Here is a 17,791-nt window from a genome sequence, read left to right on the forward strand (position 1 = left end):
CTTCCCAACGTTTGTTAGGAAAGATATTGTGAATTTAACCGCATTAGTTATTTTCCTGCAGCTCTTAAAGGCTCTCATCACTGCCCTCCTTGGTAATCCACTTGTGACAAGTACAGACACTTCACATATTGTATACATCCATAGTGCATTATTACAGCTTAGAGCTGGTTTCCCAAAAAATTCTGAGCAATAAAATCAGCTGCTCTTTTATATATTGTACAAAAAAGTAAAAACTTTCTAAAATGTATAATGTTGTTCAAATGTAAACACATGACAGATTTAAGGCCATATTTAATATGTTTTCATCCGATTTCAATGACTTTTGGTCTGGCATTTCATTTGAATTCTCCCATGTGGACGTGAAAACCCCACAGGACCTCAAGTTGTCAGATGCGTTTGGGAAACGGCGACCTACACCTGTATAAAGTCTGCACCAGGACCCTCCAGTGTAAAATTCTAAATATCAAAAGACCCTAAAAAAGACACAACGGCATGAGGGTTACTGTATCCAGCAGGTTCAGTCTCTTCTGCTGAGCGCTCTGGAGAAAAGAGAGGCAGAGAGGTAGACATGGTGCTACACAGCTTATTGGTGTGTCTGGTCTGCATGTATTGATGCTTCTGTTCTGCCCTTTCGATCTCTCTTTCTCCTCCATTATTCGCTTTCTCCATCTCTCTGGGCAAAGGAAGTCTAACAGAGGTAGAGAGGCTGCTGTTGCTACTTAAGTACGACCCAATCCTCCACTTCTCTCCTCCATAACCCCCCCCCCCCCCCCCCCCCCCGTTAGAGGCAGTTGGAGGGGGGTGAGGCATGCTTGCAGACTCTCGGCGAGCTTTTATGATGCCGTTCCATCCAGTGGCTTCCTTGAGAATCTCCTGCTACTCCCTCTCACCACTTGTCTGTCCTCTCCATCTTTAGTTTGGCAGAGTGAGTTTCTGTAAGTGACAGTGAAGCAGGTAGAAGTCCATTCCTGTCCGTTGTCTCTCTCTCTCTCTCTCTCTCTCTCCTTCCTCACACTACCGTCTCGTTGCCTTTCCCCGGTTTGATCCAGCCCTCGCCCGGTGCCCTCTTGCCCCCCCGGCTCGCCCTGCTATCCCTGAGCAGGCGGGCAGAGCAGCGCTGCCAGGTGTGGAGGGTTTTTGCAGACCAGATCCACATACCTGATGTGATGCCTACGAGCAGTGACATGAAGATCCGAAGCATCTCTGATGCCACGTATGAGTCCCGGGTGCTGGCCCTGAACTCCCCCCAGTGAGAGAGCTGGTAGAGGTAACAGCCAATGACGGTGGACGCTGGGACAGTGTAGAGGACCGAAAACACTCCGATCTTCACCATTAAACGCTCCAGCTTGTCTGTTTTGGCACCGTCCTTCTGCAGATTGGAGCGGATCTTGAAGAGAGCCACTAGGCCAGCACAGATGAACAGAGTGCCTGCAGTTCAGAGAGGGAAACAACAGTCATATAAGGACCACCAGAAAGAGAAAGCACAATGCCAGTTGCATTACGCATTAAAAGAGGATTCAATCTTTTCTCTTTTTTTTTTACTCGTAAAAAGTCAAATCCTGCACAAAAAACTGATTGATGACGTTGTAATTACCTATCAGAAGGTATGTGGCCAGTGGTGCCACCACAAAGCCTGTGAGTGCCTCCTGCTGCTGGTTGCCAACATAGCAGAGTCCAGTTAGGTCGTCTGCGTCCACCAGTCGCATTATGAGGATGACGATGGTTTTAACGGCCGGGATGGCCCAGGCCGCTATGTGGAAGTAGGAGCTGTGCATTTCTATAGCCTCGTGGCCCCACTTCAGTCCAGCAGCCAAGAACCAAGTGAGGGTCAGGATCACCCACCTGAAAGAGAGAGAGAGAGAGAGAGAAGGAAGAGTGAGAGAAGAGCCAGAAACACTGCTCATATGTACAGTTATCAGTTTGTACAGGCAAAATTGGGCTACTGTTTACTGAGTTGCTCAAACAATTAACCTACTTTACGAGTTTTCCACAAAAATCCCTTGATTTCTACCTACTGGCCAATCCTGTTGTCATTTGATTTTTGGGCATATTGTGCTTGTATGAAGTGATGATTGTATATTTACTTTGTAGAGTGATGCAGGCGTGTCTACATACAGATGTACGGTGTGTGTGTGTGTGTGTGTGTTTATGTACATATATATATATAATGATGTCTGGCACGGTGAAATGAGGTGACCTTTTTATTTATTTACTTTTCTGTTCTTCTAGGTGGGTGTGCCAGTGGGTGGGACAGGTTTGTTGTTTGTATACGTTAACAAAAAGCTGAAAAACAATGGAAATATTAATCAAAGTACATGTTTACTGTATTCTATGTCTGCCAATATTTCCAAAAAAAAAAAAAAATCCCTTGATTGAATTAGATCATCATGACATAACAGAGGGTTGTGATGATGTTTTAGGAGACAGTGTAGTCTTTGGTTCTTGCAGTCTGCTGCTCTTCCAAAAGGAAAGAGTGAAGACAAACAGGAAAACCAGGACAAAGGGAAAAGGAAGACACAGAGCTGTGACAGCAACTGTATTGCAGCACACACTCAGAAAGTGACTTATTTTTTTATTTATTTTTTACCAAGGCTGCCTCCAGGAATCCATCTAGTACAGAGGTTATGAGACAGGATAGTTGGCCTTTAAAGAAAACAGGATGCAAGTCTCGTGCTCAAATTGTTCCACCAAAGTCCATTCACAACAGCTGATGACAATAGGACAGTGTGTGTGTGTGTGTGTGTGTGTGTGTGTGTGTGTGTGTGTGTGTGTGTTGTGCTAACCAGAGGGAGGAAGCCATGCCAAAGAAGTAGAGCAGGAGGAAGACTATAGCACAGCCGGTGCTCTTTAACCCTTCTTGTACTAGGATTGGTACTGCGGTGGCATCCAGGTCACAGGAAACACGCTCCCTCCCCAAAGTCAATCGCACCTGCAGGACGGAAAAAATACAGAGATTTCATTTGTTAGAAAAAAAGACATAAACTCATTCTCATTACATTAGACTGAAAATCTAACTTTTCCATTTAGATCAGCAGTACATGATTAAGTAACTTTTTCATCATAACAAATAGTATATCCGATATTTACTATTATACTCTAAATTACATTTGATGTATTGTTTTCATGTCACTGCTTTTTGACAGATTCTTTTTTCATTCCTTCTCACCAAACAAATGAACTCAATGGGGAAATATAATCCGTTCACTTACCAGGAAGGCCACGCTGTACAGATTACAGCACATAGATAGGAAGATGATGGGCCTTTCAGGATACGAGAAGCGCTGTGAATCCAACAGAAAGGTCAGGACCGTCAGAGTGGTCGACAGGAAGCACAGCACGGCCCACACCGCCATCCACGCGTCTGTGAAGACTTTGGCCCCCCGTCGGTAGAGCCCGCTGTCATAGCCACACTGTAGAGTACAGCTTTCAGTCTGTTTTAACCAGGTATACTGGTCAGGTGCAGATCCCAGTGCCTGACAGTCCTCCAGGTGGGGGGGATGGCGGACGGGCTGGTAGGGCGGGTCCTCGTCCCCCGGGCCTTCCATGCACATGTGGTTGTGGTCGTTTTGAGGTGGGAAGAGGCTGCAGTTGAGCACCTGGAGCACGATGGGAAATGGCATTTAGGTTTCTTATTACGGCTGTGATATTTTTTGTGCTCATTTACATTAAAAAAAAATTGTCCTTGAAGATAGCCTTTGGTTTTGTACATCCCATTTTCCATATCACTCAACCACATCCTGATATCTTTACATGCAGGGTGTTCTTGTGATGATGTGACTCACCTCAGGCCAAATGAAGCCAAACTCATGGAGCACCGGGAGGCATTTCCTCTTGACAGACAGACACATGCTACCACACGGACCAATGGGGATGGGAACCTTGTCGGTGCACATTGGCACATAGACTGAGCACAGGAAGAACTGGGGAAAAATGGAGATAAAAAAAAAATCACAAGTTGAAACATTTTGCTCTTGTTTACATTTGTTACTAAAATCTGCCACACGTGTGTTCTTCAGTGACATTTCATAGCATACAGTAAATAGCGACTGCAGAAAAATGTCATTATGTTGTGTGTGCATATATTCAAATAAGAGCTTTTTTCGGAGCAAAAAAAGAGAAACAAACATATTGAGGAGTGAAAAACAACTGTATACCAAAACCAATTCTAAGTGGGTGCAACATGTATCCAATATTATGTCATAATTCAGCGCATAGCTTTGTTCCAGTGACGTTAAAGCAAACTGTCATGCCGAAGGTAAATCATGTAAGTTGGGGAGTAATTGTTAAAGAAGTGGAAACAGTGCTGCCAGTACCCTGCGGGCCACTCTTTCTATATATTACAACAGGATTACAGCTGGTAGATGGCTACACCTTCTCCTCCCACATGTGGATCCTCCATCTACTTGCATATACCACTCACCACTGTTGCGTTCTCTCTGCCTCTGCTTTCAATCCATTGCATCATCTCTTCTAGTGGTGGGTCTCTATTTTTACTTCTAATAAGAAACTCCTCAACTTGAGTCAAGACACCACGGCCAACTCCAACCTGCTCCAAGGTTGAACACACAACTCTACATCTTTAAAAAACAATCTTCGGACTTGACAACACTAAGGGCATGTGCCATGTAATGCTCCATAATCCCCCTTAATCCAAGGCTCAGTTGTCTCTGTCCCATGGCAATGGTTTTGAAATAGATATCTAAGTCAGAGTTATAAAGATAGTGAGCAGTCTTAAGTCACATATGACTCCTTGAGGTGGTAGTGATGTGAAGGAGTAAGTAGTCTGGGGTTACAAAAGGGCTGCAATTTAAGGTGATTTCATGCCTTTACAGTAGATTTGAAAGCACATCTTACTCGGTTACCTCCAGGTGAAGGAAACACACATACGCTCCAGGATCTTGGACGGGCTGACTTAGATACTTGTTAGAGTGGGAGGGTTTGCTACCATTTCTCATTTCAGAAATACCAACATTTTTAACCGGCTATAATGGGAACAAAATGTTTCGGGCTCGTGGTCTCGATCCAGTGATGGAGAAATCGCAGCTTGAAATCAGCCCTTGAACAGAGCCCAACATGAAACATGAATCCAAGAATGGTGTCAAGGTTGGGAAATAAATACACACAGAAACCTTATACAACTCTTTATTTGCTAAGTAAATGTACTAATTAAAGATATTGAATCAGTGAGCTACCTTTCTGATACCTGCAGGCTAATAATTCTTACAAATTTGCAAAAACAAACAGACTTGCTTTTGATAAGACTAAACCATGCTACATACCTCCTTGCTGTATAACTGACTGCGGGGGAAGTATGTGAGGTCAAAATCAGTTATATGAGGCAGCGGGAACTTCCTTCAAAACTTGATTTGTGACACTGTTCTCTGATCAGTATCTGGGTTGCAGCAGCTCTGCAAATAGAGCAGACGGGCCGATCTGAAAGCAGTATAAAGTTTCTCAACGCAAATAGAGATTCTTTGTTCCCAAACTGAACCCTGCATATTGGAGTTGTCCTGAGTAATTTGCTGTTCGAGTAAACAGACTAACAAAGTTGCCCCCGGGTGTGAGAGGGAGCCGAGGTTTTGTCTGTGTGATTGTACGCGTTTCAAATTGAAAAAGAGTTCATAAAAGCAGCAGATATTAATACCACAGCAGATATTTCTCACAGGGAATTACACCAGCGACAGTAATGTAACACATTCTGGGTGTTTCCCCCCCGACCGTTGGTAACCTGAGTGTTGTCACTTCACTGCTAAAAGCTGCTCCGGTTACTTGTCAGGAAGCCTCCCATTAGAGCAAATGTTAGGGGATACGGTTTCCCTTTCCCCCCCTCTTCAGTGCGTGAGTGTGTGTGTGAGAGAGAGAGAGAGAGAGAGAGAGAGAGAGAGAGAGAGAGAGAGAGAGAGAGAGGGGGGGGGGGCAGCTAATCTTATATTACAATTTTCAGCTGAAGGAGGGCAATTTGGTTTATGCTGCAGTTGCTCCTTGCTCTGTCTGGCTGTCTCTCACACACACATGTCTCTTAGGCACTGTATCAATTTAGAATGTTAAAATATCCTTTTACATCTATTCCCAAACTCCTTTTAGGCACAAAAGATCACTGACAATTTAGGAAGTAATAGACAGGACTGTGGCCACATCCTTAAAATAATGACACAAAGGAGCATCAGGGGAAATGTTTGTTTATGTATTTCAGATGTCTGGATACGATCACATGTGTCTGCACAGGTGTGAAGCATCTCCAAATAAAGAGATGTAATACACGCAATTTCATAAAAAGTGGACTCCATTCATCGACAATTTGATCTCTGCTGTGTGTCTAGTCTTTCCAATAATAGTCTCAAATCTTAAAGACAAGGGTGACTGCCAATCAAATTTTTTTTCTTGCATGGTGCATCGGGCAAACAAGCAGCATTTGTCTTAGGACACTGAGGGCACCATTGTTAGCAAGACAGTACAGTATAGGCCTATAGCACTGAAGACTCAGCTGTTGCTGTGTGGGGCATGAACTCAGAATGTCAACAGACAGAGGGGGCATTTTCATTGAAATTAGCATGACAGCCTGGCACAACAGGAGGGAAGGAAGGAAGGAAGGAAGGAAGGAAGGAAGGAAGGAAGGCAGGGACCCCTCCACTTATTTTAACTCACTGGGATCCAACCTATATTATGCTCCTCATTATCACTGGCACCATCAGTCTGAACAGTTCACTATTGCTGGTAGCTCCCTGTCATGTGCTCTGGGACACCACACTCTGGTCCTCTCTCTCTCCCCACACACACACACACACACACACACACACACACACACACACACACACACACACACAAATATAGCAGACTATGTCGACACAGCCATGCCTTCTTATTTTGTTTAAGTCCAGGATCAGTGTTCCTAAATGTGTGCACCAGCCTCAGTGTGCGCCGTCTATTCTAGTCTAACATCAGCATGCACGTCTCCCATCATCCCGGTACCTTGAGTTGACTGGAGCAGCCGTACTGTATGAGCGGAGTGAACGTGGTCAGCTGCAGCTCGGCGTCTGACTGCAGCACGTTGCCGACCAGATTGGGCATTTTGGTAACGTTGTAACCGAGACCTTGGCACATGCTGATCCTGATCGGGTCGCAGGTCATTTCCTCCACCTCGTCGCCGAAAGCCTCGACCACGCAGAGCGGACCGACCAGCCCGGACAGGACGAGCAGTGCTGCCCCGCTGAACGACAACGTAATCCCGGGCATGGTCACCGCAACGCTGAGCGGCTGCCCCCTGTGAATGTTGGCACCGTTATTAATAACCTCCTCTGACCCAACGTTCAGTTAGGTCGCCCAGGAGACCGCAGCGCGTGTTTAGGCTATAGTCCAGCAGGACCTGGAGCGCGTGTAGTCCGTGCGTTTTTTGGAGGCTATCGTATCCAAGTACAAGCCATTCAGTAGATCAAAATATCCCGAAAGCAGCAGTGAAACACTGCGAGATCTGTGCGTAATCTAAAGTGTTTTCAGTAAAACAAAACGTGCGCATCTGCAGTTTCAAAAAAAAATTCCCAAATTTGGATAAATCCCGCAGTCCTTCTTGCGTTGTTTCCCGTTAATAGCTCCGTGTGGAGAAGCGCAGCGCAGCGACCAGATACAGCGGTCTGTTTTTGCGCCTACTGCCTGCAAGCGTCCAGCTCTAAACTTTATTGTGTCTGCGAGGGGAGACTGTTTTGCCCGTCCAGAGGAGAGCCGACCAATCCGTGCGCGGGAGTTGGGTTTCCCTGTCCAACCCCTGACCAGGAGGGCGGGATCCAGGAGAAAAATAGAAGAGCCAGCCTCGTGTCATCCCCTTCCCAGTCTCCCCTTCTCTCCTCTCCTTTCCTTCAGCCTTTTCTCTTCTTCTGTCTTCTTGGTCTTCTTTCATCCTATTCTGTCCTTTCCTCACTGTGCTCCCTCCTCTCCTCTCCTCTCCTCTCCTCTCCTCACTTCCTGCAAAGAAAATCAGCCAGGGTTCCCCAACAAATTCCGACAATATCCAGAACCTGTATTTACACTGGCAGATGTGGCTTACATTTGTATTTATTGGCTGTATTTTTAGAAAATAGTCATCTAAAAGGTTGATTTTTCAGTGTGAGTGTGTTTTCATTTTATATTTAACGTCCCTAATGGTCTTTTAAGCCCGTCTGGAACTTCACCACAGGTTCCACTCTCCCTCTCTAAAGGCCTGTCAGCTGTAAGTGCTCATGACATTGTAATTGAAAGTAGGGCCTTAAGTGATGCTGAAGCATTGGAAATCTGTTTTGCATTGCAATGAATCCACATACTGGACAGGTTTTGTTTGCTCGTAGCAGCCTGGTAGAAGACTTCTCTTTTACAGCATGAAACTTGCAGTGAAGAGTGTTGATTTGGCTTTTCTGTGTTTTGTAAAAGTGGACTTGGGTGATGAAGTGCTTGGATTTGTTGCAAACATTTCAAGAGGAGGAAAGCTTAAGGAGTACTTGATTTGTTTTTTCATCAAGTGATTTACAATTCTGAGGCTGCCACGTGTAATCAAGCTCAACTTAAGAGCTCCGCAGACCTTTTCAAATACCACAAATACCATATTCTAATGTCATTTAGACCAGAGTTTAAATGGAAGATTCAAATAAGATTAAAATTCTGACAAACGGAGACTTTAAAGCAAGTTATGTTGTATATTATTTACGTTAATATACTTAACTCAATTTACATGCATCCAGAAACAGAGTGTGTATCCTGAAATTAAACAATTTCTACATGTCTAGAGTCCAGCTGCACGTCAGCATTAGTTACAGAAGTTTCGAGTGTTGAGCCTTTGAAACAACTGAATTTGGGCAAGATCATTTGTAAATTACATTCCACATGTGATCCACAAACACACACTCACACACACACACACACACACACACACACACACACACACACACACACACACACACTACCACAAAGAGGAAGTGCGGCTGGGCCCACAATGTGTGCCTTTTTGAGGCAAAACCCCATCCATCTTATTCTGGCCAAAGACAGAGAAACACAAGGAAGCAATACAGAAGGAATTCGAGGCAGACAAGAAAAATAAGCAGGGATGCATATTAATAAATGTATTTGTCCATCAGTATTAATACTTTCCTTAGTTCTACACCTGGCATGTTTGTGTCAGGTACTTCTATAGAGTTACTCTTGATAAGAAACTCTCATAAAGGCTTAAAACATCAAAACATCAGCAGCAGTCTGGTTGGCTGCTCTCATTGTGCTGCTGTGTTTTCCCTCCTGGATTATACTGTGACGTTTAGGCGAATCCGGTGTGACAATTGATTGGCAGCAGCAATGAACTCCCCACCCCCGACCCCCATCACACACACACACACTTCTCTCTGCTCACACACGCACACACATATGCGCATACGCACCATCCCCCCCTCTGCAGCTCTTTGGCTAAAACTGGGGTCAAGACCTGAAGTAATTAGCACTGAGCTGAAACAATAGATTGTGCCCCTGAGGTGATGGTTATCAGGGGCGTAGTGTGTTTTTGTGTGTGTGTGTGTGTGTGTGTGTGTGTGTGCCCAAAAGAAAGCAGTGAATGAATGGGAACACGAAATGGAGAAAAAGGAGAACCAAATCAAAGCTTAATTATCAGTTATACTTTATCCACTTTTACACGCTTTATCAAGTCTGTTAATTAACGCAGTTCATTTTAACAGTAGATGCAGAGAAGAAGAGTCGGGCCAGCAGAGAGGTAAAGGAGGGTGAGGTATAAGGAGCTGCAGCAGCACATTATCAGCTCGAGCCCCCAGCACACTCCGTCCCCTCTTGTTTACTTTCCCAGTAGAGTGTGAATAGCAGTGGTGAGCAGACAACGTGTTGGAATTGACAGACTAATGACCATCACACTGAGTGGATAATGACCACAGTTACCCTTTAAGGCCATAAAACCACTGAGTTAACAGGCAAACAGGCTTTCCCATTAAAAGGGGCATTTGGCTGGTAAGCAAAGAAGAGGCAGCTGCAGGTTTGGGGTACATAAAAAGTCACAGATGTATCCAGGAATACAGCGGAAACAGGCTGTTTCTAATAACCTATTTCAGTACTTCGGTGGTGGTTAACATGAATCCACAAGGAGTTTATTTTGTGGCCATCCTACTTCTAAGCACGACCTCCTCTCTGACCAACCCAGCAATCAGCTGCAGGAGGAAATCAGGCTGCCAATATTCGGGTTTCTGCAAGCACAACGTGAACATTTATGCTGACTAGTTAATTGATGGTGACTGTTTGGGAAAACAGTGTCTGCAGGCTGGGCCCTGGACACAGTAAATATCCAATCAACATGTTTTGGATGGCGGAGGGCTTAGGAGTTTTCATTTGAGCATGTCAGTGACGGCAGTGATTGGACCAAATACAATGATAATATGTAATCGTGTTCAGTATTCCAAAACAGTTTTACACATTTGTACGGATCTAGAGTATAGAGGGCTGATGCCTTGAGCTTGTTAAACAACACTGTAAGATTTAACACAGGATATGCAGCGTGACGTCTGTGTGAGAAAATCTTTTTTAGTTTTTTGCAGTCTAGTAAAGCTGATTTCCACTGCTTTAGGCCAAGCACACATAGTCAGGGCTTTCTAATTATCTACACCACACAGTTTCCTCCAACACAACATTCACGTGCTGATTTGAATCTGTTGATGCCAACAGAAAGGACTCGATGGTGTGGTTTTCCTTCCCAAATAACCCACCCCTGCTAACATTTTGATGGTTTAATGCTTAAGAGCCCTGCCTTTGGAAGACATGTGCCCTGGCTGGCCTGGGATCAAACCTCCCCACAGTCTTAACTTCCCTAATCCATGCTCTCCATCACTGCCACCTTTGTTACTTTCATAATAACAAAAAAAATGCATGCAGAATCTTAGGTACCACATGAGGTAGACTGGCTGGGCAAATACAATAAGTGAACACCAACTTCATTGTTTTATACATGCTTTGAGTGAGTAGTTAAAGAAAAACTTATATCTTGTTTTGGGAATTGAAATATCATCAGACTGCCTGAAATTAGACCGTGTTGGAATGTTGCTACATTGAGTTATGATTATTAATAATGCAGTCTCTCATTAGCCGGCAGCTGAAATGCTCAGCGATGCTAAGATCAGCTATAGTACTGAAATGGACTGCATCTGTCCTTAATGATTTAATACCAGCTGTTCAGAATTAATTCAGATTTCATCACTCACTTCCTCTATTTTTGGCATTGCCATTACTATTTAATATCACACATTCATTTTGTCACATAAAAAACATTCTCTAGTTTATGTTTTGTCTTAAGATTATATAAATCTACCGATCTGTATCATATGAAACTGTTTTGGAAACACGAAATACATTTGCAGTTGAAGTACAAAGTTTTGAAGGATGAAGTCAAAGTGCAACTCTATTCAGAGGAAACAATTTTCTTACGTGTGGAGTACGCTGGCCTTCTTCTCTTTAAATTAATTCATAAACACGGTTCGGTTGACCACAGCCCTGTTGAGGAACTGTGGGAATGTAACCAGTCTAACCTTTCAGCTTGGCAGTGAGAGGCAGTACCCCGAGGACGGAAAGAGAGACACAAGTGTGTATCAGTCACCAGATAGAATCTTTCAGCTCGGTTCCCAATCCCTTAGTCCTTGAAGTGTGGTATTAATAGGACTGTCAACTCCTTGGAATGGTGTCAGTGTGGATAACTGCTGATATTCTGCATGCAGGAGTGTGTGTCTGACGCTGTGCGGCTTTACTTCCAGGAATTTGGTACTTTTCAAGCATCTGTGTATGAGAATGCAGGTGTTTGGATGAGTGGGGGGGGACAGCATGTGTGGGAGAAGGTGCTGATCCCCTTATGGGGGTTGGGGGAATTTGATAGAAAAGAGTGGGGGGTTTCTACAGGTGATCTGTTCCCTCTGGGACCGCAGGCTCACGTTACTCTGCTGGAGAGCGACACACACAACCGCACACACTCTTTCTTTAACGTCCCTCTCCCGCTCTCACTACATCTCTGACCTCTCTCACTGCCTCTCCCGCCTTGCCTTTTTAAAGCGGTCAGTCATCTGCTCCTCTTCTGTCTCCATCTGTTGTTGTGCAGCTGGCAGAGTTCAAATTGCAAACTGGGAGTTACATTATCCCATAATTGCCTTTTTATTAATGTAAAAAAAATGGAATAATTCAAAAGGTTAGAGCCTAGACATTGATGTCTTACTCTCCAGAAGGAAGTCTGGCTGTTCTGCTCGTGATCTCATTGGATCACTGGGTTTGCTTAAGCAGCTGATCCTCATACAACAGTTCGTATGGTATCTTACGAAAATGTCTTTGTTGTTTTTTGTGCGTTCTCCTACAAATGTCCAGCAAAACAAGCAAACCGCGCAGAACCTGTTTAGGAAAAGATCACGGACTGGGGTGAAATAACTACGTAAAGTAAAATAACACGGGGGACAAACGGCACTCTTCTGGGTGAAAGTCCTGTGTTGGTTGACCCCCTCCTTTTGCAGACTTTGTCGCTCTTTATGCTACGTCGCCAGGCTGCCTCAGACAGTCAGTAGTATAAAGACGTAGTTTAAAGAGCGACAAAGATACTTAAAACTACAAACAGCGAATGAGAACAATAATTTCTTCAACTTTCTTCAACTTCAAGTAATTGTATTGCTCTTCTATGTGTTTTAAATACTGTAGTTTATACCATCAGATTACATTGGATTTGTCACTTAAGCTTAATTTGTAGAAACATCACATTGAGGCCTTATCCTCTATCTAGGGATACCACAGAAAAATACCAAGAAAAGCCTTCCTGTGAAGTTTAGGCCTGGCTCTGATTGTTCCACTCTCTCTCTCTTTCTCTCTTAACCATAAACAAGAAATAGTAGTTCATCATGTGCACTACATATAGGATAAGTAGATAATATAAATCATCTGGCTGACTTGTTTTTGTTTTATTTGCTCGTTTGCTTGTGGTTGTACACCACTTACACACCATAAAAGCATATTTATGAATGGTCTCAGATGGAGCCTATTTTAAGGAGCATATTGATGTCTTTAAGTTCAGTCTTCGTCTTTCTTTTTTAAGCCGCAGGCTTGTGGAAAAAGAAATCTCCCAAATTGCTTGTTTTCAAATGTTTGTAATATCTTCAGCATAGTGGCATGAGCATCATTGGCAGGATACTACCATGCAGAAGGAAGTGTCTCGTCTATTCAATCCTGATTCTAACAGGCACTTTTTTTGAGCGGTGACTTTGGCCCAAGGCGGCTTGCTCTGGCCCGTTTGGTGACAAGCAACAGAGTGCTGATAGATGGTTCCTGTCCGTGGCTGTAAATCGGACTCTTGTTGGAGAGTTAACCCCTGTAACCCTGCTTTTCTATAACAGCAGACTCCCCTCACACAGCCTGGGGCAGCCGATTAACTTTTCCCAGAAATCCGATGAGCAGGTGGTAGCGGTGCAGTTGAGAAGCGGGGACGGACTCGCTGGCCTCGAAAAAAAATTGTCCCCATTGCTGTATATGACTGCGTGGGTGAGAACTTGGCTCAGAGAAGGAAAAATAGCAAAATCAAGTCATCGCCCATCCATCGAACATCTGGACCGCCAGGCAGCTTCCTGTGATTATAGAAATCAGGTTTAACAGATGAAAAAAAAAAAAAGTATCTCAGCAACGCACATCAGCTCAACCAGGTCAACCAAGAAGACTGGGCAAAAATAATGAGGGAGCTGTTGAATGTGTTCTTTGTGCCGTGACTATGTCCTGTTGCAGTCATTATTCAGAATTTCTCAGAAGGGAAATATATCATGTAAAAGCTCAATTACGATAACCTTCACATACATGCACACACATTCATACCCACAGAGCATTAGGGAGTAGTTCTCCTCCTCCTCCTCCTGACCTTCTGCAGACACAGCTGTTTCTCCTCTCCTCTGACTGGTGACTGGGACGAGTTTTATTAATGTGCTGAAACTAAGTAACCAGATAATATGGATCTCTGTAGCCCTGCTCACAGACTGATTTATCTCCCTGCTCGCAGCGGTTGCGTGTGGGTGGGTGTACTGTGCATGCATTCACTCTATGTCTGAACTGTATTTCATATAGGAATTCTGCAGTGAATTACGGGGGAGCCTTCAGTGTTGCCTCAGAAGGATTAGTGACATACCTCAACAATCATACATTTGTTTGACAAGGAAATGAGTGGACATAACATTTCGAGACACCCAATCTGCTCTTAGAACCTGTTCTTTAAGTGGTAGTAATGCAAACGTATATCTGCTATTGCTATAATTTGACCTATGTCTGGAAATAATGTGATCATTTTCATAGTATGGGGTTTTCTGGCAAGTTTGAGTGGCCGTTACGGTGTGCATATTGAACTAAGTGTGCTTCCATGAGCCATGTTTTTGCTGTGCATTGCACAAAGCCAAGACACTGAAACCTTTCATAAAAAGCCTTTATAATTGACTTGTAGGATTACCACAGACAACTTCTTCGAACCACTCTAGCATGAGTGTGTGTGTGTGTATGTGTGTGTGTGTGTGTGTGTGTGTGTGTGTGTGTGTGTTTGCGTGCGTGTCCTTGGACCATAATTCAGCCATGGACTCTGCAGGATCACCGTGACACCATCGGATGAGAATGTAGAGCTCGCACGTAGACGTACATCATGCATGTGTTGCGTTTAACTGGAATTTTGACGTTTTTTGAGTCCTGACAAAATGTATTGAGGAAGTGATAAGAACGTGTACTGTATATACTCTATGTGTGTGCGTTTTACTGTCAACAAAGTGGAAATGTTCTATCAACTGCTGCGTTGAAAATGTGAAGCGCCGGCATCCCACATGCAGCTGTGCTTTAAGAGAGATAGAAAGAGAGAATGATTTACTGCACACAGAGAAGGGAGGTGGGCGCTCTGTTTTTCCAACACAGTGAGAGGTATGCAGAGAGGAAAGAGGGAGCGGACGCTTTAGAGATGTAAAGTTGGACAGAGATGGGACTGTGTGCTCGCGGGGAGATAACGGGAGAAGGCAAAACAGATTTTCATCAAATCTTCATTTGATTTTGACTGACAGAGTAACTCTTACCTTCAAAAAGTCAAAAGTGAATCATTGTTTTTCCTTGTTGTGTTCCCTGCTAGCGAGCGGCGTTCTATTGCAAACACGCCGTCATCCGTTTCTCCTTCAGTTTGTTATTCATAGACCTCTGTGCTGACTTCCTTGGCACCTGTCTCTTCCCCCGTCTTGTTGCTTGGCTCCCTGAAATAGAACTCATGTCTCCAGAGGAAAAGTAAACACTGGCCCTTGCCGTGGGATTACAGACAAACACACACGCACACACACACACACACACACACACACACACACACACACACACACACACACACACGCACACACACAAGGTTATCTCTATAGTAATATACTCAGTTTTCTTCCCTGACCACATAAAGGGCAACAAGTCTGTGGCCTATCGGTAGCTAAACGTTTTGCAAAATATCAAACTTTCACAATGGTTGATATTCAGCTATGCTGTGCAATTCTATGAGAGCCGCTCCTCATAATTCCATTTCGTGAGATAAACTGATTAAATCAGCTCATGCCCCATGTGATAAACCTTGCCTTGCAGAAGGTTAAAGAAAAAGCTGTTAAAAGACTTAATTTTGCACCTCCACCTCGAGTTTATCTGATCAGCTGCTATTGCAAAATTACATTTGTGGAATTACTTGATGTACTGGGGCTTTAGTGGTTTAGTGGTATTATCATTGAGCTGGGTCACACTTTTAAACCAAGAAGAAAGGTGCAAGCTGTTATAAAGGGGTCCATGAAGCCAATGCAACTTAGAGCGGAACACGCGATGTCCCGGGGCAATGACAAGGACAAGGCCATCGCTCAATGGGGCTGAAACAGCTGGTTTAATAAATGTTTGTTTGTATGCTTAGGCATGGCGCCCTGCTGCAGTGCACACTGCCAAGATCTGCCCCAGGCTTGGTCCAAAAGTGCTATGAAGTCCAAGTTTGCACTTAAACTATTGTCAATAAATCATTTTGCAGCTCATTCACATGTCATCCAAGTTAAAAAGCTTTTTTTTAGGTTATGTTCTCTGCAAAAGACTTCAAACTTAAAATGGCCCAAAAATATAATGTTCTGTAGAAAGAAACTCCTGAAGCAACCACGGCACGAGTATATTTTTTATCTACAAAATAGAATTACATGATAATTTTGATAAAGGTGAAGGATGTGTGATTTATGATCAAATGTAAAAAGGAATTATACAAAAGTAATTAGTGTATTGCATTAAATATTAACCAGGTTAGTGTTCAGGTTTTGCCAGCCCAGACTAGCCTGCAGAGCCCAGCAGCACGAGCTGCTCAGTGCTCCTGAAAACTCTCAGCCGGCATGGTGACCTATGACTTCATCACTGACACAGTATTCGTGTGTCTGGTAGAGAGAAATACTGTCGTGTAGAAACCTAAAACCACAAGAGGGACCAGTCCAAATATTTAAAGTGGGTGTTAATATCAGGTTTTCCATCGGGGTGATTGTTTATGTTAACTAGATAACCTTTGTACTTACTATTGTAAATGTCAATACCCCTGAATATGTCAGTGTGTGTGTGTGTGTGTCTTTGATGTGTACAGTGTGCACTGTCTCATGAAACTGAAGTGTACACAAGGAGTGAAGGGAGTGGGCCTTTCCACACAAAACCGAAATCAAACACACGCACACACACGCACACACACACACACACACACACACACACACACACACACACACACACACGCACACGCACGCACACACAACTAGGGGTGTAACGACACACAGAAGTCACGGTTTGGTTCCTAACCGGTTTAGAATCCATATCTTTTCATTTCTTTTGAGCAGACAGTGGTGCAGGTGTCAAACACAGACTAAATCCTCTTGCTGAGGACGGAGGTAGCGTTTTGCCCATTGGAAACTTTGGTAAAACGTTACAATTTGAATTCTAAAAATAACAAACATTTCAAACATTCCTGTATTACACTATACGAACACTGAACAAACACTTTCCCAAAAGCTAAAAGGTCACAACACACACACACACACACACACACACACACACACACACACACACACACTGTGTTTGATATGTGTTCTGTCTGGTGGACTCAGCCCCCGGCCTCAGTTTACCGCTCTCACATACACAAACAAACACTTTTCATTCAACAATCAGATTCCTGTTTTCTTGCCGCTCATTCAGAGTCTGGACAAGAATAACCTTGAAACAATGCACATGCATCACACACACACACACACACACACACACACACACACACACACACACACACACACACACACACACACACCTGAAATAGTCCCAGTACTACGTTTTCATCTCAACTTGATTTAGTTGATAAAACTTGTCGAATTACAATTTTATTTTTTTTTCAGAGCGGAGTTGTTTGTTAATGGTTAATGGGCCTGTCTGCACATGTAATTTTCTGTGTTTACAGTATAAGCTTATGTGGGTGTTTTAGCTTTGATACGCAATGTTTACACTTGTACGTCATCCAGCATATGGTGTGTGTGTGTGTGTGTGTGTGTGTGTGTGTGTGTGAGTGTATGAAAATGCTTTATACAAATGGCTTATTCACGTTTGTTGCATCAGTGGGCGCCCGCCGTAGCATTCTCACCATACCAGATCCGCTCAGCCCAATGTGGTTTGACTTGTGTGTGTGTTTATGTGTCCATGTGTCCCATCTTTGTCTCACGACTACTAGATTTACCACAGACAGCGGCTGACAGACCCCCCCCCCCACACACACACACACACAGACTAGAAG

At 43.8% G+C, this 17,791-nt stretch overlaps 1 protein-coding gene across 1 annotated transcript; it reads right to left on the reverse strand.

Moving 5' to 3' along the window:
• Positions 1–1,009: 1,009 nt before the first annotated feature.
• On the reverse strand, positions 1,010–7,269 carry fzd4 (frizzled class receptor 4). Its single transcript, XM_076100406.1, has 6 exons — positions 6,970–7,269; positions 3,783–3,920; positions 3,210–3,596; positions 2,784–2,929; positions 1,595–1,842; positions 1,010–1,428 (listed from the first exon to the last, which is right to left on the reverse strand). Exons 1-6 carry the CDS (start codon positions 7,231–7,233, stop codon positions 1,010–1,012), a joined length of 1,602 nt encoding a protein of 533 aa, XP_075956521.1. The 5' UTR covers positions 7,234–7,269.
• Positions 7,270–17,791: the final 10,522 nt, after the last annotated feature.

The sequence above is a fragment of the Anarhichas minor genome, unplaced genomic scaffold (genome assembly GCF_050575085.1).
Source record: "Anarhichas minor isolate MPS153535 unplaced genomic scaffold, ASM5057508v1 ptg000026l, whole genome shotgun sequence".
In the NCBI taxonomy this organism is placed as follows: Eukaryota; Metazoa; Chordata; class Actinopteri; order Perciformes; family Anarhichadidae; genus Anarhichas; species Anarhichas minor.